General features: G+C 46.1%; 1 protein-coding gene across 2 annotated transcripts; it reads left to right on the plus strand.

The window, feature by feature from the left end:
* Positions 1-509: 509 nt before the first annotated feature.
* On the plus strand, positions 510-22413 carry LOC106585621 (transcriptional activator MN1). Of its 2 annotated transcripts, none has more exons than XM_014172035.3 (3): positions 510-1442; positions 1577-5244; positions 20704-22413. In XM_014172035.3, exons 2-3 carry the CDS (start codon positions 1653-1655, stop codon positions 20913-20915), a joined length of 3804 nt encoding a protein of 1267 aa, XP_014027510.3. In that variant the 5' UTR covers positions 510-1442; positions 1577-1652; the 3' UTR covers positions 20916-22413. The 2 variants fall into 2 exon arrangements, with proteins under 2 accessions (XP_014027510.3, XP_014027511.3); XM_014172036.3 differs by adding an exon at positions 11047-11117 and having other exon boundaries at positions 510-5244; positions 20704-20775.

Here is a 22413-nt window from a genome sequence, read left to right on the forward strand (position 1 = left end):
AAGGCGTTTATTCAAATAACATAATATACTAACATAAAGGCGTTTATTCAAATAACATAATATACTAACATAAAGGCGTTAATTCAAATAACATAATATACTAACACAAAGGCGTTTATTCAAATAACATAATATACTAACATAAAGGCGTTTATTCAAATAACATAATATACTAACATAAAGGCGTTTATTCAAATAACATAATATACTAACATAAAGGCGTTTATTCAAATAACATAATATACTAACATAAAGGCGTTTATTCATCCAGATTTGTATGTGCTCTATAACAAATAAATAGATTGATCTCAAATAAAAAACAAAAAGCAAAAATGGCCATAGACCATTTAAAATACAATGGAGCAAGTAACACACCTGGCATAGACTCGAATACACTTTAGTTGGGGAGAACGGTGCTCTTTCAATACACTAACGTTACTCTCTCGTTCATCCACATCTTGGACCACCTTAAAAGATGGACCCTCCCTCTGCGCTGGCACTCCGCAGCCTCCGATTGGCTAGGACCTCATGGATGGAATTGGTTGCGGAATGCAAAACTTGTTGCTGGTTCCCTGAACGCGTTGATCTCACACAGCGCCAAGCGCCGGACAAGAGTGTGATCTATCTGTGAATCGCTCCCAGCTGGAATAGACCAAACCAGAGTCAGGAGCAGAAGGAGTGCGTTATATAGTGTGGGAGAGTGAGGGAAAGAGCCAATAGAGGTTCCGCGCCTTATGCGTGCTTGGAGGGCACATGACCAGGACCAGTTGGACTATGTTGTCAAGCCGCGGGTAGTGCGTGCCGGAAGCTCGGGGACACGGTGGCGCAAAAGCGACTTTCCTGATAGCCTCACGACTGGGCTGGATTTTCCCTCCGGACTTTGTCTCAGACTTGAAATGGTAGAATTGTTAATAGTGCAGTTATAAGACATTTCACCCAGAACTGTGGGAAATTGTTTCTTTTCATTTTTAAAACAACGACCAATTATAATTTTACTTGTGCAGGTTGCCGGTGGATTTCTCAATAAAGGGATCTTGAAAGGACAATCCAAACTGTGCGTCCTAGGACATTTGACAACAGCTGGAGTAATGAAGTTGACGAAGAAAATTGTTATGTGTTTATTTAAATGTTTATAAGCCTTGTGATCTCTGTCATAAATTAGATAAGGGGTTTGATCAAGTTTGCAAAGAAGAAATGTGCTCAGAAACTTTGGAATATGATATTATATCGAAGTCACATAGCAAGTGAAAGATCTTTTGTATTATTTGTAAACTAATGGAAACCAATCGCCTGTAGAAATACACGGGAACGAGCAAGAACAGACTGTTGTAACCTATGTGCGTGCTTCGTTGGACATACGTGTAGTGTCCTCTCCCTTTTATTTTCCTCTCAACACTTTAGGTGCAAATTGGATTTTGGAAAACACAATGAGTACTCATTGGGTGAGTGAATAGATTTAAGATCCATTGTCTAATTTTTAAATCGGAACTTTTTAAGATATCAAAATAGCCCATCTGGCCTATTGAGGCATTTCTCATCTCTTTTCGTTTTTGTCCTCTTTTTTTTTGTGGAGAAGAAGGAAAACTGAGGCTAACGATAGACTGCCTATGCCAGCTGAGCTGGCTGTCATGCGGGATTGATAGCAGGGAAGTATGTTTGGGCTGGAGCAGTTTGGTTCTCAGATTAATAGCAGAAACCCTGGCCAGTCAGAGAGAAACATAAACCAGCCAAGACTGAACATGAGCTCCCATTACAAAAGCCCTGGCTTTCATGCAGGAGGCCCGCCTGGTGCAGTGGAGCCGGGCATGGGCCCTCTGAACGAGCCTCCGATGCTTGGGCTCAATATGAACATGAACGGTGAGCAGTATGGTGGCTTTCATCCCAGGGGCCACTCAGACATGCATGCAGGCAGCGGACTCCAGCAGCAACAGCAGCAGCAAGGACCCATGCATGGATTTTATAACAACCAGCAACCTCATCAAGGCCATCCCCATGGCCACCAGTCTCACCCTCATCAACACCATCCTCATTTCAGTGGGAACTTTGGAGGCCCAGACCCAGCCTCATCCTGCCTGCATGGTGGCAGGCTGATGGGCTACAACAACAATGGCATGGGGCCCCAGCAGGGCTTTGGAGAGGGGTTTGACCCCCTTGCTGAGGGCCAGGCAGGGGACAGCTTCTCCCAGCAGCAGCAGCAACAGCAGCAAAGATCCAGTAACATGCCTGAGTTCCAGCACCACGGCCCCCCAAGCGGCAACCACGCTGTCCCTGCCCCCTGTCTACCCCTGGACCAGTCACCTAACCGGGCAGCATCCTTCCATGGTCTGCCCTCCTCCTCCTCTTCCTCCTCGGAGACCCATGGTCTGGAGCCTCGACGGATGCCCAATCAGGGTGCTGTGGAGGGATTAGAGTATAATTTCCCAAGCGAGCCCCCAACTGGACATTTTGACGTACCTGTATTTTCTCCATCAGAATCAGAGTCTCAGCTGCCCCACTTTGGGCCAGGAAGGCCGGTGGCCGGTGGCAGTTTCCCTGGAAACCCTGCCATGGCTCGGACACCGGGTATACAGGGCATCTCCAAAGGGCACCAGCAGCCACCCCCACAGCCCCAGCAGCCTCAGCCTCCCCCACAGCATGGAGTGTTCTTTGAGCGCTTTGGGAATGGCCGTAAGATGCCAGTGGGGATGGACCCAGGGGTCAGTGCCAGACACACTCTCATGCAGCAGCAGCAGCAGGCTGGTTTGATAGCACGACAGAACTCATGCCCCCCAGGCCTCCCCCGGCCCCCCCAATCTGAGTCGGGCTCCACCAACACCAACATACTGGATGGTGGCGTCATGATGCCTGGCCAACACAACCAGTTTGAGTATCCTATTCACAGACTGGAAAATAGGGGCCAGCACCCCTATGGGGACCCCATGTTTAATATGCAACAGCCGGCTCCCCCTCCTCCCACCCAACAGCCTCCGAATCAGAGGCTGCAACACTTTGACAGTCCTTATATGAACATGGCAAAAAGGCCCAGATTTGAGTTTCCTAACGCTCAGGGAGGGGAGAATTGTGGCACGTGGGGTAGTGGCATGCACAATGCGCAGGGCATGGAGAACCATCTCTCTCCCTCGGCCTACCCTGGTCTTCCTGGTGAGTTCACCCCACCTGTAACAGACGGTTTCCCCCCGGGTCCACTCCAGCATGCTGGGCCTGAGCAGCAGTCTCTGCAACAGCGGCAGAACGCGGCCATGATGATCAAGCAGATGGCCTCTCGGAACCAGCAGCAGAGGATGAGGCAGCCCAGTCTGCAGCAGCTGGGTCACCACGGCGACGTGCCTCCGGGCCCCATGGTTCATGGAGGCCCAGTGGGGAGCATGCCTCAGCCCAACTTTGACAGGGAGAATGGATCCAGGATGCCGAACTTTGAGGGTCAGAACCCTCATATAACTCAGGAGAACTGGTTCCCCGGGTCCCACCCACCAGGAGAGATCATGTCACGGCGTATGGGGGGAACGGGCGGGGAGGCTGGGGCCCACGACATGGGGCTGCAGCAGAACGGAGCTGGTATGATGTTCAGGCCGGGCATGAATGGGATGGGCATGCAGGAGCCAATGAGGATACCTGGAGATGGGCATGTACAGGCCCTCCACTCCCCTCGCATGCACCCCCAGTTTGGCAACAACATGGGCAACCTCTCCCAGATGCAGTCCCCCGGAGCCGGGGTAGGACACCCCAACGCACCATCAGATAGGCGGCCAGCTGACTTCCCCGCCGGGCCTTCCATGGGAGCTCAACCAACGTTTCCTTACGGAGGGACAAACCGTCAGGGGCCACCACATAGCAATCCCCAGGGGGTGAACACCTCACCAGGGAGCTACCCTACTCCATCTGAGTTCCCCCCAGGCCAGCGGTCCTCTGTTAGTAAGCTTGGGGCGCTCTCCCTGGGGAACTTTAGCAAAACCAGCACTAAAGACAATGTTTTCGGGCAGAGCTGCCTGGCGGCCCTTTCCACAGCCTGCCAGAACATGATAGCTAGCCTAGGGGCCCCCAACCTAAACGTAACATTCAACAAGAAGAACCAAAATGAGGGCAAGCGAAAACTGAGTCAGACGGAGCAGGACATTAATAGCAGCACTGCTAACGGGACTGGCAGTGCTGGTCCTGAGTATTTTCAGAGCGGCACTTCCCAGAACAGCCAGATGCCTGGCACTGGGAATAGCAACATAAAGCCTGCAGGTCAAAACCAGACGCTGCAGGGGGAAGCCAGTGCCCTCTCCCCAAATTACAACATGGACGCTACCCCATGCAGTGAGGGGAAAGCAGCAACAGGGAATGGGAGAGGGAGAGGGAGGAGAAAAAGGGACAGCGGGCATGTGAGCCCTGGGATCTTTTTTTCCTCTGACAGCGGAAACCCTGTTGTAAGTCCAGGCCAGCAACCCCCTTCAGCTGGCGTTGGGGAGAGGGGTGGGGGTACGCCCCATGAGAAACCCCTCCCGTCCCCCTCCTGGGGAAAGGGAAATGACCAGAAGCTGGGGGACCAGGCAGACCTGATGTCTTCTCTGGACAGTGGCATTCAGAGTGTCACCAAATCTAACAGTAGCTCACCGCACGTGGACCTTCCTGACGATGTCAGCACCCACTACGTCAATGAGGATGAGGTGTCCTCTAGCTCAGATGCAGGAGGTGCTCCAGTCACAAAGCCCATCCGTAGTCCGCACATCACTGTCTCACCCAAGCTGCAGAGGGGGGAACATGGCCTGATGAATGGGCAAAAGCCCCTAGGCATGCAGGGCATCACCAATCACACTACCTCGACACCCGACGGCTATGGACTGAGTGCTGGTGGGGCCACGGTGGGCAACGGAGTCGGTCACCCAGGCACACCTGGGATGGAGCAGGTACGCACCCCATCCAGCACCTCTGGCCAGGACGAGATCCATCCTCTGGAGATACTGCAGGCCCAGATCCAGCTGCAGCGCCAACAGTTCAGCATCTCAGAGGACCAGCCCCTGGCCATGAAGAATGGTAAAAAGAATGGCGACTGTCCCTCACAGAATGAAGACAATGAGCTGGCGAGCTGCAGCCCGGATGCTGGGAAGGGCTCAATGGGCACTATTGACCTTGACACTCTAATGGCAGAGCAGCACGCCACCTGGTATGTGCCCAGCGACAAGGCCATGATGGATGGGCCAGAGGATGACAAGTCCATGGCACCCTGGGAAAAAACTAAGAGCCAGAATAACAGCAAAGAAGGTAATTCAATATGCTCTATGATCATATTTGCCACATTGTTTTACTATCTGACTATTAGTATCTTATTACTGTCCACTCGCGCGCACACACACACACACACACACACACACACACACACACACACACACACACACACACACACACACACACACACACACACACACACACACACACACACACACTCTCTCTCTCTTATGGCAGTCAATCAACTTATCAGCTTGTTTTGCCTCTCAGATGAGTAAAAAATGATTTAAACTCTACACTAAAATAAGTCACCAAGGACTTCCTTTGTGCTTGTAGCCTATGTCTGCAGTTATTTGGAAATCTGTTTCTGAGGATATGATTATCTCAAGTCAATACAATATTGTGGTGTGGACAATATCATTATATAGGAGGCTACAAGATTATATATGATAAGATTAGTATATTAACTTGCATGAGTTGAATTGGAGACACGCAGGCTCTCTTCTTGCACTGCCTTCTTTGAGTATAGCCTAAGCACTGTAGACATCGTGAAGGGTTGTTCGGTAACTTCGAGTCTTGTGGATTTTGAGAGGCAAAAATCTCAATGTTTTATGTTTCACATTCTATTGAAAAATATAAATAAGGTATTTACTCGAATCGAGCTTTACATGAAGAAACATAAATAATTAATTTCTCACTTTTAATCGTTTTTACACAAGGGATAGGCTATTGGACCACAGGCTATTTAACGATTAGAAATGAAATACCTAGCACTAACCAGGAACATTTAAAAACATTGACTTGTAGTTAGATTTGTTGTTCTAAGTAATCCTTAAAGTATTATTTGGTGCTTGTAATGGATTCTTCTCTTGTAGAGGGACTTCAAAATAACAGCCCGAGAAAAGTAAACATTTCCTGTGGTTCTTTATCTGGGTTTTCAGAGTGAACAACTACACTGAGAAGATGAATAGGTTTCTGAGGAGATGCGTTTTAACAGCGGGGTTTCCCATTCACACATATCGGTTTGTTTTTGTTATTACTACGGGATAAAATACGTGATTGGAGACTGGATTGATTTTAGATTAGTCCATATTGAGAAGGGCAGCGTTGTCAGGAAATAAGTTAAATTAATATAAACAAGAGTATCTTAAGCTGTTATTTATCAACTTTTTGTTTCCTAAATATGACGTGTCCCCGAATGGAAAGATTTACATTGAACATGGTAATACTATTATACAATGATATTAATAACAGTAATAATAAGAGTCAGAATAATAATAAGAATGCTAGTCTAATTCAGTTTTTGTAATTTGTTTAAAAGTTTGGGTTCTATTTTATTGCCAGACAGTTTTTCTACCTGCATTGGTTTAGGAAAAATTGGTTGGTGACGGTATACAAATGGTTCTTTCTGTAAATAATTTTAAAACAAATGTATTTATAATCCTATACCAGGACACTGTTGTATAATTTGAAGTGCTTGTTGGAATTGGTATAGTGTGATTAGAGACGCTGGCTGGCGCTTTACATTTTACGTCAGCGGTTTGAAAACGGCTGTCAATCATCGTTTGACATTAAACAACACAAATCATTTTCTACTGTCTTTACATTACCGGTCATACCTAAGGCTTCTGGTTTGTTTTAGTTCATAAACAGGAAATTAAAGAAAATGTGGGAATTATGATTATGGTTATTATTATTTCCCATTATTATTTCCTATATTGTTTAAATTGAGACAAGGCTATAGGTACAACAAGCACATTCAATTTAATTCAGCGCTGAAGTTACTTTTTGTTGACTGCTCCACCAATCCATTAATCAAAGAACAAACGTAAGCCTACTTCATATTTATATTCAAGTTATTAATTCAATATTTCTGGTGCATGTCCTCTTTTAATCGTAAGGTGGGATATGTTTATGTGCAAATGTAATGTTCTCTTCTGTCTTGATGTATTTTGTTAGGCCACTTTTTGTATGGGACATTACAACAGCTATAGATAAATAGACATTGTAGTCAGTCAGTGCTGCAAAAGGCGGCGGGGTAGCAGTGAAACACGCATAATTAAATCGCCACGGCCAGAGACAAGCCACCAAAACGCATTTTCTCACGTGAATAGGTAGCCCCCAGCGCATATTTATTCAATATCCCTTTGTTCTGGCTAACTGTGGGAGCAGAGAGGGGAGGGGGCTCCATGCACGGAATCTGTGATCAAGGCGCATTGTTTAGGAGACAGAGGTCAACCAGACCGGCCACATTCTCCCTCTGTCCATTTTTTTCAAGACCCATATGTCTTAGATAGGCGCACGTAGGCTATTCTACAGAAAATGCACAGCAACAGCGGCCACCTCAATTTTGTTAAAGTATTTATTCTCTCCCGTCTCTCCATACTATCTCCGCAAATTTTCCCCTCTCCAATTCCCCTCCCTGGAAGCATGAAACGCATGTCGCTTGGGCGAAATCGATAGCTAGTTAGCACAAATCATGGCTCTTGACAGTTTCTCATTTGAGTGCTGCAGACGGAAAAGATGAAAAAGGGTTAAGGTGTGTTGCTTGATTTTAAGATTGAATTGGATGTGTTTCAGAGACGCGCAAATTGCTCTGCAGTCAAATGAAACCATAAGTTTCAGATAAACATATATAGCGCCTTGTGGTTTTAGTTGCATATATGTATTAACCTAAATATTACACCTAGCCACAATCAATGAACAGTTATGAAATTATTTGACATATTCTCTTGCAAAATGCCCGGAATTCTAAAAGTCATTGTTTAAAGATTTCATGGAACTTTGAAGTTGAGCTGTGTAGAAGTGAAATAAAACTATTGATGAATGTAGGCATTTGTCTGTTTTTGCAAGTCATGGAGACTATTTATGTTTGTTTCTGATGTCTTGTTGCAAGTCTACCAGCTGGTTAACAGATGAACCCTGACATGACCATTGCCTGTGCCTGGATTCTGGCCTATTGCCAAGTTACAGTGAAAGTTGAACATAGTTATGTAGTTTTCCTTTTCTTTTTAAATGGTCTGGTTAGTTATCAAGGTTATCAGTATTCCTACTATTCACAAGATAAATTATACTTAGCATGTAATAGTAATAATAATAATAATGTTTTAACGCTAATGATAGCTGGTCTACAATTTAGAAATAAAACAATTTGTATTTTTTTTTTTAAATCACAATTTGATCATGCTCCCTTTTTATTCCTGTATGATGTGGCTAATCAATTAAAACGTTTTAAGATCCCACATTTTGATTGAATACACAGCACATTTTGCTAAGCAACACGGTCTGATCATATGGATCATTTGTATTGAAGTAAAACATTTTCCACGCATTTTGATCATTTTTCCATGTTTCCCTCGGAGTTGATCATATGACACCGTTTTAGGTGTTGTGCACCAGGGGTGTATCACATTCATTTAGTTTAATGTTGTGGCAACCCTCTCTCCTGGTATCTGTCCTCATTTCCCTGTCCTATCCCCCATCACAGTGTCCTGAAGCTGGGAATGGGGTGGGGGTCTGCATAGGTCCTGACATCCTGGGAGCAGCTTTAAAGGCCCAATGCAGCTGTTTTTAGATCAATATCAAATTATTTCTGGGTAATAATTAAGTACCTTACTGTAATAGATTTCCATTTAAATGGGCAAATATAGCTTTTTAGCTAATAACTATTTCTCAAGCAATAATTTTGCTAGCGCTGTCTGAGAATGGGGAAACTGAAAACTAGCTGTTATTGGCAGAGAGGTTTGGAACTCCGTTTGTTATTGGTCTATTAACCAATTTACTGCATGGTGATGTCACCATGGAAAGCCGAAACTCCCGCCTATGGAAACCTGCTGATTAAAAGGTCATGTGTAGATTGTATTTTCAATTATCAGGAAAAAAGACTGATCACATTTTTACAGTGTTAGTTTCATCAGCTGTTGTACAATATCATATGAAACAAAGGAACACCCTTTTTACTGCACTGGGCCTTTAATAGTGGGAGTCCTGAGTGATTGTGTTAATTGGGCGCTTTATAGGCTGCATTCAGTGTTTTTACAGGAAGTTGAGTTTAACTGCCCAATTGAGACAGGTGGGTTATGGGCCTGTGTTTATTTGGGGAGGGGGATGGATGCAGTGACATTTGGCAATAGGCCTCCTTGTGTCTAGCAGTGATACGGGTGGTAGTGCCACTGCGAGGAAAGGACCTGTGGCGTTTGGGGCTCTGTGACTATAGGTGAGGTCTCAGCCAGTGCAGGAGTTGGAGATCACAGAACAGACTGTATCATCAGGTATATTGTTAATGGAGCCAGTGGATGTACAGGTGATGTTTTCAGGCCAGAGCTTGGTGCCACAAGTGCCTCATAGGAATATGGAATTTGATAATGCAATTAATGCATTGTACAGGTCATTCTATTGTAGCTTCTATGGGATAATTAAGCAATAAGGCCCGAGGAGGTGTGGTATATGGCCAATATACCACGGCTAAGGGATGTTCTCTGCACGACGCAACGCAGAGTGCCTGGACACAGCCCGTAGCCCTGGTGTCTCTTCTGCTCTAATTACGTTGGTAACCAGTTTATAATAGCAACAAGGCGTCTCGGGGGTTTGTGAAATATGGCCAGTATACCAATTGGACCCATCCATAGCGTATCCGATCTGTGTGATACCAAGCAGCCAAAGCTAGTCACTAACACACAGTAATGTCTGCTGTAAGCATGGGGCCTTTAGACCCTGCTTTAACTAAAGATGCCCGTTGTCCGTGAAGTGAAGGAACTTGGCTGCGTTTTCACCAAAGTTATGAGTGAATACATTTCCCCCTCCTCTTTTTCATCTGTCTTTTTCCCTCACCCTCTCTCCCTCTCTGCTCCTTATATCATAGCCAGGACCTGACGGTTTGTTTTGAAATACATGCACAGTCTCGATAACAGGCAACTTGTCGCCCTAGGAAATGATTCAGTTGGTTGTATTTTTATTTTTAGAGTTTTTGCTTCAGTTTTGACCACACAGTGAAAGTTGTGTTGGTTTTGTTATTTACGGTGTGTTATCACTTTGTACATACAGTGTGAGGATCTCTCCTCTGAATGAACATGGTCTCCCATGAAACACAGTCACTGTTCTAGTGGTGGTTGAGGATGCTCCAGCTTGCTGTTGGCAGGTAGGAGACAGTGGGTAGAGAGGGGACTTGTCATGCTTAGACACCCTGATTAGGGGTGTCTAAGCATGAAAAAGAACAGGCGTATTGACAGGCCACCTAAAGCGACCTGGGAAGAAAGTGTAATATTCCTAAAAGACCACCCCATTTTCCCATCTCTGTTGGTCTATTGACATTTCACTCCGGCGACAACTCACAAATCACATGACTCACTTTTATTTCCTGTATTTCCTTTCTTAAAGATGTGATTTCTTAAAGATGTGATTGACATTTGGTTGAATGAAGAGAAAACAGCTTGGGGAGGTCCGTGTTCCAGATTCATCATTACAAGGTGTTCCGTATTGACTTCCTCAACAACACACGGCCAGACAGTGTAGCACTGCCTGCACTTTCTCATACTGTAGTAATAATAATACTTATCATAATCCTAGAAATTAGTCCTGGTAATATTGTTGTCAAAAGTGCCAATTCATCCTGTGGAACCTCCTGTCAGTTGACATGGTTATTGACAGATAATGAAGAAAAATGAGGTGTTAGACTTTCTTATGTGAGGATCATATTATAGTTAGCTGTAAATATCGTGAAAGTGCAGACTTTGAGAAATGTAAAGTTGGATTTTTCTACCTTTTTTTGGAATATGTGTTTATTCTTCCTCTGTCTCTTCGCAAAGTCATTTCTGTCTTCCTTTGTGGATTAATCCCTAGGGTTGAAAGAATATCACACAATTCCTACACTATCAGCAAGAATCAGAGGGCATTAGGACTGCTTTTACCATGTAAGTGTGTGTGTGTGTGTGTTTGTGTATGTGAGAGAGATGAAAATATGGAAAGTTAACAGTGTGGGTTTTTCAGCTGTAAACATCATGTTTGATTTATGCAGACTTGGTCACAGGCTTGTGGTTTTAGACCTTTGCTCAGTTGTCTTGTATGCTGGAATAAACTCTTTGCTCAGGTGTCTTGTATGCTGGAATAAACTATTTTCTCAGGTGTCTTGTATGCTGGAATAAACTATTGTGCTGGTTCTCACACTACTCTCAGCTCCAGCTCTGAGAATTCATCACGGTATGGTTAAAGTATCTGACTAGTTATGTCAGGGTTCACCACAACTTATATTAGCTCTACGTCAGTTTGGCCGGCTTGCAGTCCGTTTGGTCTGATTGAAGGACAACCCCTACTAGGTTGTAGTAATCCACAGTAAAACCCAATAGATCTGTAGTAATCAGTACTGATGGCATGCGATGAAAACAAAACCATTGCAATTTTTCCATGAGCTGCTAGCACTTATAATACTGGTCCATCTGAGTGCCAGGCAAGCGCAGTAGCAGCATAGTTTAGCTGTGTAGTCTTCTGTCTTATAGATACTACAGCTCAGAACAATACTTTTAGTAGTTTCTGCCTGTAGTTTGGAGTGTGTAAAATCTAGTTTGAATATTTCGTTTCTAGATGATTGTGTGTATGTGTGTATCCACTGCATGCTGATGCCTTTGCTTTGCAAGACATTTACAACCAGTGACAGTCAAAGGAGCCGTGTTAAAAAACATCTTCCTTACTGGTGTAGAGAGAAAAGTATAAACAAAGGTGTCAGGCCTTTTGCTCGCTGGATTTCTGATTCTTCAAAATAGCAGCTCATCCGGTATTTTGTTTTCCCTGGGGAAGAGCACTGAAATGAACTCAAACTTGTCTCAGCGTGCGTGTGGTGAATATTCCTCTTGGATAGTGTGTAGAATGGAGGGATATGTGTGTGTCAGTTTATGTGTGTTAGTGTGTGTCTGTGTCAGTGTGTGTGTGTTAGTGTGTGTGTGTCTGTGTCAGTGTGTGTGTGTGTTAGTGTGTGTGTCTGTGTCAGTGTGTGTGTGTTAGTGTGTGTGTCTGTGTCAGTGTGTGTGTGTTAGTTTGTGTGTCTGTGTCAGTGTGTGTGTGTTAGTATGTGTGTCTGTGTCAGTGTGTGTGTGTTAGTGTGTGTGTCTGTGTCAGTGTGTGTGTGTTAGTGTGTGTGTCTGTGTCAGTGTGTGTGTGTTAGTGTGTGTGTCTGTGTCAGTGTGTGTATGTTAGTGTGTGTGTGTGTGTGTGTGTGTGTGTGTCAGTGTGTGTGTGTGTGTGTTAGTGTGTGTGTCTGTGTCAGTGTGTGTGTGTTAGTGTCTGTGTCAGTGTGTGTGTCTGTGTCAGTGTGTGTTAGTGTGTGTGTCTGTGTCAGTGTGTGTTAGTGTCTGTGTCAGTGTGTGTGTGTCAGTGTGTGTGTGTGTTAGTGTGTGTGTCTGTGTTAGTGTGTGTGTGTTAGTGTGTGTGTCTGTGTCAGTGTATGTGTCTGTGTCAGTGTGTGTGTCTGTGTTAGTGTGTATGTGTATCAGTGTGTGTGTGTGTGTGTGTGTGTGTGTGTGTGTCAGTGTGTGTGTGTTAGTGTGTGTGTCTGTGTCAGTGTCTGTGTCAGTGTGTGTGTCTGTGTCAGTGTGTGTGTGTGTTAGTGTGTGTGTCTGTGTTAGTGTGTATGTGTGTCAGTGTGTGTGTGTGTGTGTGTGTGTGTGTGTGTGTGTGTGTGTGTGTGTGTGTGTGTGTGTGTGTGTGTGTCAGTGTGTTAGTGTGTATGTGTGTCAGTGTGTGTGTGTGTGTGTCAGTGTGTGTGTGTGTGTTAGTGTGTATGTGTTAGTGTCTGTGTCAGTGTGTGTGTGTGTGTGTTAGTGTGTGTGTCTGTGTTTGTGTGTGTCAGTGTGTGTGTGTGTGTGTGTCAGTGTGTGTGTGTGTGTTAGTGTGTGTGTCTGTGTTAGTGTGTATGTGTGTCAGTGTGTGTGTGTGTGTGTCAGTGTGTGTGTGTTAGTGTGTGTGTCTGTGTTAGTGTGTATGTGTGTCAGTGTGTGTGTGTGTGTGTGTGTGTGTGTGTGTTAGTGTGTTTGGAGGTGTTGTCATGCCGCCAGCAGCAGTTGTGCTATTTGGCATGCAGGTAGTCGTCAGGCGTCTTTCATTTGTATTGACAAATGAGTTATGACACCAGAGCTGTTTCTCCTGGGAGAGAGGAGGAGAGACTGATGGAATGATAGCTGTTTCTCCTGGGAGAGAGGAGGAGAGACTGATGGAATGATAGCTGTTTCTCCTGGGAGAGAGGAGGAGAGACTGATGGAGTGATAGGTATTTCTCCTGGGAGAGAGGAGGAGAGACTGATGGAGTGATAGCTATTTCTCCTGGGAGAGAGGAGGAGAGACTGATGGAATGATAGCTGTTTCTCCTGGGAGAGAGGAGGAGAGACTGATGGAGTGATAGCTGTTTCTCCTGGGAGAGAGGAGGAGAGACTGATGGAGTGATAGCTGTTTCTCCTGGGAGAGAGGAGGAGAGACTGATGGAATGATAGCTGTTTCTCCTGGGAGAGAGGAGGAGAGACTGATGGAGTGATAGCAAAAGCGAGCAAGATGGAAAGAAGTTTCCGTTTTTTCTGGGAACATCTGAGGTTTCACTCCCGAGGCAAGCAGGATGTTAATGGCTGTCATTTGCATAATTTTCAAGCGAGAAAGAGAGAAAATAAATATTTCCTTTTCTACCCAGTTCCATTCTCTGGACTCTTTATATTTTTCAGGTCAGTTTAGACATTCAGATGTTAGAAACAATAGTTTGGAGGCTGTTTGGAGTCTGGCTTTGAGGTCCAGAGTTGAGTTTGAGGGCACTAAGGCTTAATACTGTCATTATACCACACAGAACTATACTTTTTAACCAGGGGTGGGGGTGGAAAAGGTACTCAATTGTCATACTTGAGTAAAAGTAAAGATACACTACATGACCAAAATTATGTGGACACCTGCTCATCAAACATCTCATTCCAAAACCATGGGGATTAATATGGAGTTGGTCCCCCCTTTGCTGCTATAACAGCCTCAACTCTTCTGGGAAGGCTTTCCACTAGATGTTGGAACATTGCTGTGGGGACTTGCTTCCATTCAACCACAAGAGCATTAGTGAGGTCGGGCACTGATGTTGGGCGATTAGGCCTGGCTCGCAGTCGGCATTCCAATTCATCCCAAAGGTGTTCGATGGGGTTGAGGTCAGGGCTCTGTGCAGGCCAGTCAAGTTCTTCCACACCGATCTCGACAAACCATTTCTGTATGGATCTCGCTTTTTACACGGGGGCATTGTCATGCTGAAACAGGAAAGGGCCTTCCCCAAACTGTTGCCACAAAGTTGGAAGCACAGAATCGTCTAGAATGTCATTGTATGCTGTAGCGTTAAATTTTCCCTTCATTGGAACTAAGGGGCCTAGCCTGAACCATGAAAAACAGCCCCAGACCATTATTCCTCCTCCACCAAACTTTACAGTTGGCACTATGCATTCTACTGGCATCCGCCAAACCCAGATTCGTCCGTCGCACTGCCAGATGGTGAAGCATGATTCATCACTCCAGAGAACATGTTTCCACTGCTCCAGAGTCCAATGGCGGTGAGCTTTACAGCACTCCAGCCGACGTTTGGCATTGCGCATGCTGATCTCAGGCTTGTGTGCGGCTACTCGGCCATGGAAACCCATTTCATGAAGCTCCCGACGAACTGTTCTTGTGCTGACGTCACTTCCAGAGGCAATTTGGAACTCGGTAGTGAGTGTTGCAACTGAGGACAGACGATTTTTACGCGCCTCGCGTTTCAGCACTCGGCGGTCCCGTTCTGTGAGTAAACGCTATGCATCAAATTCCTTATTTTAAGCAAACCAAACAGCATAATTTCTAAGTATTGTTTTATTCAAAGAACAATTATTATTTCAGTCAATTATAATCAGTCATTTGATTTAAAGTTGTAAACAATTTCTATCACATGAAAAGAAAGATATGTGAAAAGCAAACATAACTTTCTGTAAATTGGCAACCTAACTTCTTCAACTGAGGACTAGCTTGAAATATAGATTGCATGTTAAGTGTTGTGGGGCTGAGCTGGTCAGCCTCGATAACCCCCAGCACCCCCCCCCCTCTCCCAGCCCCTCCCTCACAGATGCTCATAATCCCTAAATTCCCACTGTTGTCATGAGTGGTTGGGGTTTCCAAATGGGCCAAATATACATAAACAGAGTGTGTAGTAACAGGCTGAAACAAAATAGAGAGCGAGACATAGATCAATATGTCACCTACTTGGATGACATGGATGACAGGTCCTGGACATGGTTTTGATTTATGCAGGAGGTACTAAATCACTTCCCGTGTTCCCATTTGTGTCTTGTTTCCGAAGCGCGTCTTGCGGCCTGAGGGGGAGTTGTGTGTGTACTAGAGAAGGGCTGAGGAGGAGAGACCGAGCCAAGGTCTGCCTGCCTGGGCAAGTTTTTGTCCTTCTTGTTGCCAGGGAACAGAGAGGAAATTCAATCCAAAATAACCCCTGTGCCCTCGCTTGTGAAATGTACCCCCTCCTCTCCATATCCTCCCTACTCTGAGGAAAAGGTCACCATGTGGTGGTGGTAGTGTGGGGGGGGGGGGGGGGGTTGTAAAAAGGCCTCCCATGCCCCAATCACCAACCCCCATGCCCCAATCACCAACCCCCAGGCCACCATCACCAACCCCCAGGCCACCATCACCAACCCCCATGCCCCAATCACCAACCCCCAGGCCACCATCACCAACCCCCAGGCCACCATCACCAACCCCCAGGCCACCATCACCAACCCCCAGGCCACCATCACCAACCCCCAGGCCACCATCACCAACCCCCATGCCCCAATCACCAACCCCCATGCCCCAATCACCAACCCCCAGGCCACCATCACCAACCCCCAGGCCACCATCACCAACCCCCATGCCCCAATCACCAACCCCCAGGCCACCATCACCAACCCCCAGGCCACCATCACCAACCCCCAGGCCACCATCACCAGCCCCCAGGCCACCATCACCAACCCCCAGGCCACCATCACCAACCCCCAGGCCACCATCACCAACCCCCAGGCCACCATCACCAACCCCCAGGCCACCATCACCAACCCCCAGGCCCCAATCACCAACCCCCAGGCCACCATCACCAGCCCCCAGGCCACCATCACATACCTGGGGTTGTCCTCTTATTTCTCAAACAGGGATTCCTGTAGACTCTCACCTAGTTGGAAGCAGAGAACGTAGGACTAATTAGTTAGTGTTTTTTGTGGTTCTGACTTTAAGCGGTCACATAACAGTCTCATTGTCATTGCTCAGCTGGGCGATCTGCTTGGTGTAGTAGCTAGTACCTGAGGTTCTGGAGCACAGGTCCTGCTCTTAGGCACTGTAAACCTTCAGGAGAAGTGTTAAAAGACCTCAACCACCAAACTCTAAGCATGTTGTAGTGGAAATTAGCCATTTATTTTTTTACCATCACTCCTCACATCGTCAAAAACCAGACGTTGTATCTATGCATTGTGATGTGTGCATTGTGCTCCCGGACATAGAATGTTCTCTCATGGCTTTAGTGTTAGTTGTTATGCTAAAGGAATCTGACCTGAATTCACTCACTGTCATAGGAGCAGAGGCCTCTGGGTGTTTTTGTCAGAGAGTGCAGAGGCTGATTGGGCTGGTTTGTGTTCAGTGAGGATGGGGTCGAGCCCTGGGGAGCAAGGGGTTAAAGGTGAAGTGTCGTCATGGAAGTGTAGTTTGGGATAGAAAGGGCAGTGGGCTACCGCATGGGACGGCCGGAACTCTTCGGCTCCGAAAGCGAGGCGAGTGAACGCCAAGGCGCACGCACACACGCACACACACACACACACACACACACACACACACACACACACACACACACACACACACACACACACACACACACACACACACACACACACACACACACACACACACACACACACACACACACAGTGTATTCTCGTATTTACTTCAATGCACCCTACACAAAGACTGGCACATAATACATATTTAGCTATCATAATACTTCATTTACAAATGCATTTAAAACATAATAATGACCAGTATCTTCATCATTTTACATTAAAGTTGAATCATTTCTTGACCTTGACAATTATATTTCGATTCAGAGAATATTATATTTATTTTGGTTGAATAAGGATTGCTTCCCAGTGTTGTTTGCATACATGGAGAACTGCTGGTATGACGTGTGTGCTGGAGTCAGGCCGTCAGTGCTGCGAAACATTGGTGTCAGACAGACACAGAAACAGAGCAGCGTGCTGTGCATGTTCTCTTCATGACACTAGTGGAAAGCATTGTTGTGTAAATGGTCACTAGCTGGGTCTGTGTGTCTGTGAGACGGCTTTACAAGCCTACGTGGAGGAGTCCCACTGTAAATCACACAGAATTACATCACTTTTAGAAACAGGCGAGAAATAGAGGTGTATCATATAAAACTGAGCATTTAAATTGCCGTGGTAATCTTGTCTGATGTTGTAATATGGTTAGGGATGTAACTGTATTTGCGGTTCAGCTTAGTTGGTTGTGGTATTATTGTTCCCTTCTTTATTAGCTATTCCCCCCTGTGTGTTGAAGCTAAACACTCATTCTCTGAGATGAATAGCCTATCATTGAGATATTACTGTGGATATGAACAGTATGCTGCTTGGCAATATAAGTCGTTGAACAGCCTTAACAAGATACCTGTAAGTTTTTATTGAAAACAAGATTCCACAGCTTGTAAAATGTCACAGTGATTTGGGATTTAGATCTGTGTGATGTAAAATTTCACACCGCTGTTTCCACTTTTGAACAAGTACGCTGCCATGGATAATGCTTAATATTTAAGTGTAGCGTGTCAATTTTCCACCAAAATCCCATCTCTCTCGGTTCCCAGGGTATTAACTAGAAATATCCACAGATACTCTAATACCATTTGTATTGTAATAGTACGGGCTGGTCAATTGCCTGGCTTACTCCTGAACTGGAGAGCTTTATATTTTTTCAATAAATGTTATAAAGAGCACTATTTTTCTGCTTTTAATAACACCATTTAAGAGGCACAGTGTTTTGATTATAAAAACATATATTTTTAAAGTAGTAAACTGGTGGACAATCACTACATGGTAAATGATTCTTTATGTGAAATAGATGGTAATCACTGGTAATGCGGATGTTTTCATTTTGATAAATGTCAGTAACGTTGTCACGGGAGCTCACATCTGAGCATGGCTCTGGGACAGTGTGTGTGTGTGTGTGTGTGTGTGTGTGTGTGTATCGAGTATGTGTAAGCTGTGTGCTTGCTTTGATGTTTACAGTCCTTGTCCTTGCATGTATGAGGCTGGGGGCCATGTCTGTCTGTTTTGGGACCACGCAGACTGTGTGTGTGTGTGTGTGTGTGTGTGTGTGTGTGTGTGTGTGTGTGTGTGTGTGTGTGTGTGTGTGTGTGTGTGTGTGTGTGTGTGTGTGTGTGTGTGTGTGTGTGTGTGTGTGTGTGTGTGTAGCGGCAGCTGAGAGGTGGTGTGGATATGGCAGTGGCGGTGGTTGGCGGTGTGTTTTGTGGTTGTGTTGTCAGATTGCTGTGTATCAGCAAAGAGCCAGGGGAACGCTTGGATGCCTATCCGGGCCGGTGCGGACCCTGCTGTGCCCAGCTACCATGGGCTGTCGGCGGGGGCTGGAGGGGGGGGAGTTGGTGGTAGGAGGAAGCACAGGGAGGAGGAGTTGTGGTCCAGGCTCACCCAGTGTGGTTGTCGTCCGTTCAGTGGTGTATGGCAGGGCCCTCTGGCAAACGCTGGCCCTTGCCACAATCACCACTAATCCCCATACCTCCCTGTCCCCGCTGCCTTCCTCTCTCCCCCACCGTCGCTCCACTCAGTCTCCGGAGTCCCTGGGTGATTTGTGGGGAGGAGGAGGGAGAGAGATGCGGGAGCTTGGCTGCCTGACCTTTTACCAAATCCCTCCGCTTTTCCATTCCAGTGGTCACGGCCCAGACAGGCTGGGGGGCAAGGCTGCCTCACCGCCTCCCTGCCTTCCCGGCCCTAGCCTGTCCACCCTGCCTCCTTCCCTTCCCTCTTTGCCACTCTGTCCTGCCCTGGCCTTGCTTCTCAGGCTGTGTGTTGTTAACATTACGTCATAGCTGCTCCGGGGAAGCAAAGTGAGGGAGAAATATATACAAAGAGTGAGAGAAACAAAAAAGTAATTAAGAAGAGAGAAAAGAGAGTGTGACACAGAGAGGTCATATTTCTACTCTTCTCTCTCTCCTTCCGTTCTGTCTTTGTTGAACAGTGAGGTGGGCTGATCTGTGGAGTAGTGGTGGTGTGATGTTCAGGCACTGTGCCCAGAGCAGAGTGTGTATCATAGTCTCTCCCGTCTCTGGCGCCTGAACCTCAGCATGTCTGAGCTGTTTAGAGCCTGTCTGTCTCTACAGCTACGCTCCCACTCAAAGGCCTCAGACAAACGTCTTTGTCGTTGCAGTAGTAACATAACAGGGGTGGCTGAGGAACATAGCAGAACAGTGTTTTGAGTGCTAAGGACAGATGGGAATAACCTGATAGATTTTTACAGCAGGTATCCCACCATGTTCACACACTCTTTATTTAATGCTCAGAGCGTGCTTGGAGGCAGACCCTAAACAAATGATGCAATGTTGCAGTCACCAATAGGGCTTTCTGAAACCAGTGAGAGTAAAAGTCTGACTACCTACACTCTCTCTTCCTTTTTCTTCTTCTCCGTCTCTAACTCCTCTCCCCTCGCCTCTCTCTCTCAGTATGTTGTGGGTCTATATCATGGCAGATGACACGTGACACCATGCTTTTACGTATAGTTTAGCCTAGCACGTTTTGTCCTCGTCAATCTTGCTCTCGCTCATTTGTTCTTATACGGCACAAGCGATTTGACTTGGAGGATGGGTTATACATCTCTACAGTCAGCGTTCCCCGTGTTCCTCTAGAATCGCACGGGTGATTTTTATACGACCTTGGATAAACCTGTGTATGGATTTTCCGGAAGCTTGGTGCGACCATTTAATGTGGGCTTTGACATCATGGCGACATGGGGTCGATACCGCAGCAGGGTCATTATACCAGTAAATTGGGTCAAGTAGGGTTAGAGGTCAGCCCTCTGACCTCACGACCAGAGGTAACTGAGGAGCGCTCCCCATTTGCACGGGTGACCAGGACTGAATTTGTGTGTGTGTGTGTGTGTGTGTGTGTGTGTGTGTGGTCACCACAGGCAAGGAGAAGGTGGGGCATGGGTTTAGAGCAGTGTCCTTTTCCAGCCAGCAGTACGGGGAGTGGGAAAGGGGGGGGGGGGGGGGGTTGTTAAGGTAATTTTACTGGACAGATTTTGAGTGGGATGTGAGAATTATTATTTCATTTATATGGGGGCTTTTATGATTAATTCTATTGTGATCTACATATTAACCAAATATGTTTATTTTGGTTGTTGATGCTAAATCTGTGTTCCTCAGTGCTGGCCCACTCACTAACCCTCTCTTCTCTCTGTGTTTGTTTCTCCTGGGCAGAGTCGGAGCTGTCTCAGAGTAAGGCTGGAGTAGGGGTGGGGGCCCAGGGGCCTGGAGGGGGCAATGGGGGGAGCCACCTGCAGTGCCTGTCCGTCCACTGCACAGATGAGCTCGGGGACAGTAAGGGCCGAGGGGGGACCGTCTCCTCCTGGCGCTCCCTGCACTCCGACATCTCCAACCGCTTTGGGACCTTTGTGGCGGCCCTGACCTGAACACAACCAGGCCAGGCCAGGAGATGGAGGGAACATCGGATGAAGAGAGAGAGAGAGAGAGAGAGAGAGAGAGGGAGGGAGAGTCAGGGTCAGTGGCAGATGACAACTATGAAGACAGCAATGATGATGACGACATAAAGGTGTTGATGATGAGGCCACTGCATCGGCTCTCGCCTGTTCAGGGAGAGAAAGACATATACACACCCATACACACTCGTACACACACATCAACACACATCAAAACATACACACTCATGCTCGCATACACACTCACACACAAACACATTCTTGGACACACACACATATACACTCACTCATGCATCGCTGGACTATACAGCTTGGGCTCTAGTCAGTGGTGACCACATCTGGAAAACCACAAATCAATCTATTTTTATTTTATTTTATTTTTAAGAAAAAAGGAGAAATGTCAATGGAGGAAAATAAAAAACTAAAACTGAAGAAACAATAAGACAAAATGACCTTGGCTGTATTGAAATACCAGTGTTGAATCTCTGTTTGGTTATATTCTCTAGATATGAAAATAGCCTCATAATATTTGGGACGTTTGTGATCATCCTCACCACTAGAGCTGTCCCCTGTACCTTTACCCCCTAGCCATGGTTCTCTCTGCGGCCTGGAGATGGTACGACCCACTATGCCTGCCCCCAGACTAGCGTATAGATCACTGAGCCCAGGCCTCGGTCTGGCAGAGCCACCCTGACCCATACTGACGCGTTGAGGGACTTTGGTGGTCTTTGTCAGCCAGAGTATGGAGGATGTGTGAACCAGCCCTTCCTCCCTCCCATGGCTCTCAGGTGTATAGAGGGAGGAGAGCAGCCCTGTCACCAGGACCTCTCCCCTCCAACCAAACCTCAGGCCTGGGAAGCCCATTGTCACCCAGAGACACAGGAACCTGATGAGATTTTGGCCCTTTGAGACACCGTACCTCACAGCCTCAGCAGGCTACCCCCTTCAAATCAAATCAAATCAAAATCTGGGTTCAATAGAACTGGCCTGAAACCTGAAGCAGGGGGAGGGAGGGAGATGGAGAGATGCATTGTTTGTTTTTGGGGTTGGAAAAGGTATCTGCAAAAAGGGATTTCTTTATACATATTCCTCTCTTTCACTTCCTTCCTCTTCTATTAGCTTGGGCTCCAACACAGGTGTACAATACAGCCAATGGAAATAGTAGGGGATGTCAAAGAACCATTTAATAAGGGAAATGAGAAAAAAAATATTGGTATTGCACATGTAAAATAAGAGAACATTTGCTGTGTGTTAGGCAATCTTGTAATCTTTAAATAAAGCTTCTGTTGAATTTGAATTTCTGAAACAATAGATGGAGGCCTGTGACGGCAACGTACGAACTGACTTTCTTTTCTGGTTTCTTTTTTTAATAATATGTAAAGTGCAGTCGTCTGTTTTCCTGCATATTGTATATATCTGTATATGTTTTATTGAGTAACTAAATAACAATAAATATGACGTTAATGGTGAA

This window comes from Salmo salar, chromosome 24, assembly GCF_965601325.2.
Source record: "Salmo salar chromosome 24, fSalSal1, whole genome shotgun sequence".
NCBI lineage: Eukaryota > Metazoa > Chordata > Actinopteri > Salmoniformes > Salmonidae > Salmo > Salmo salar.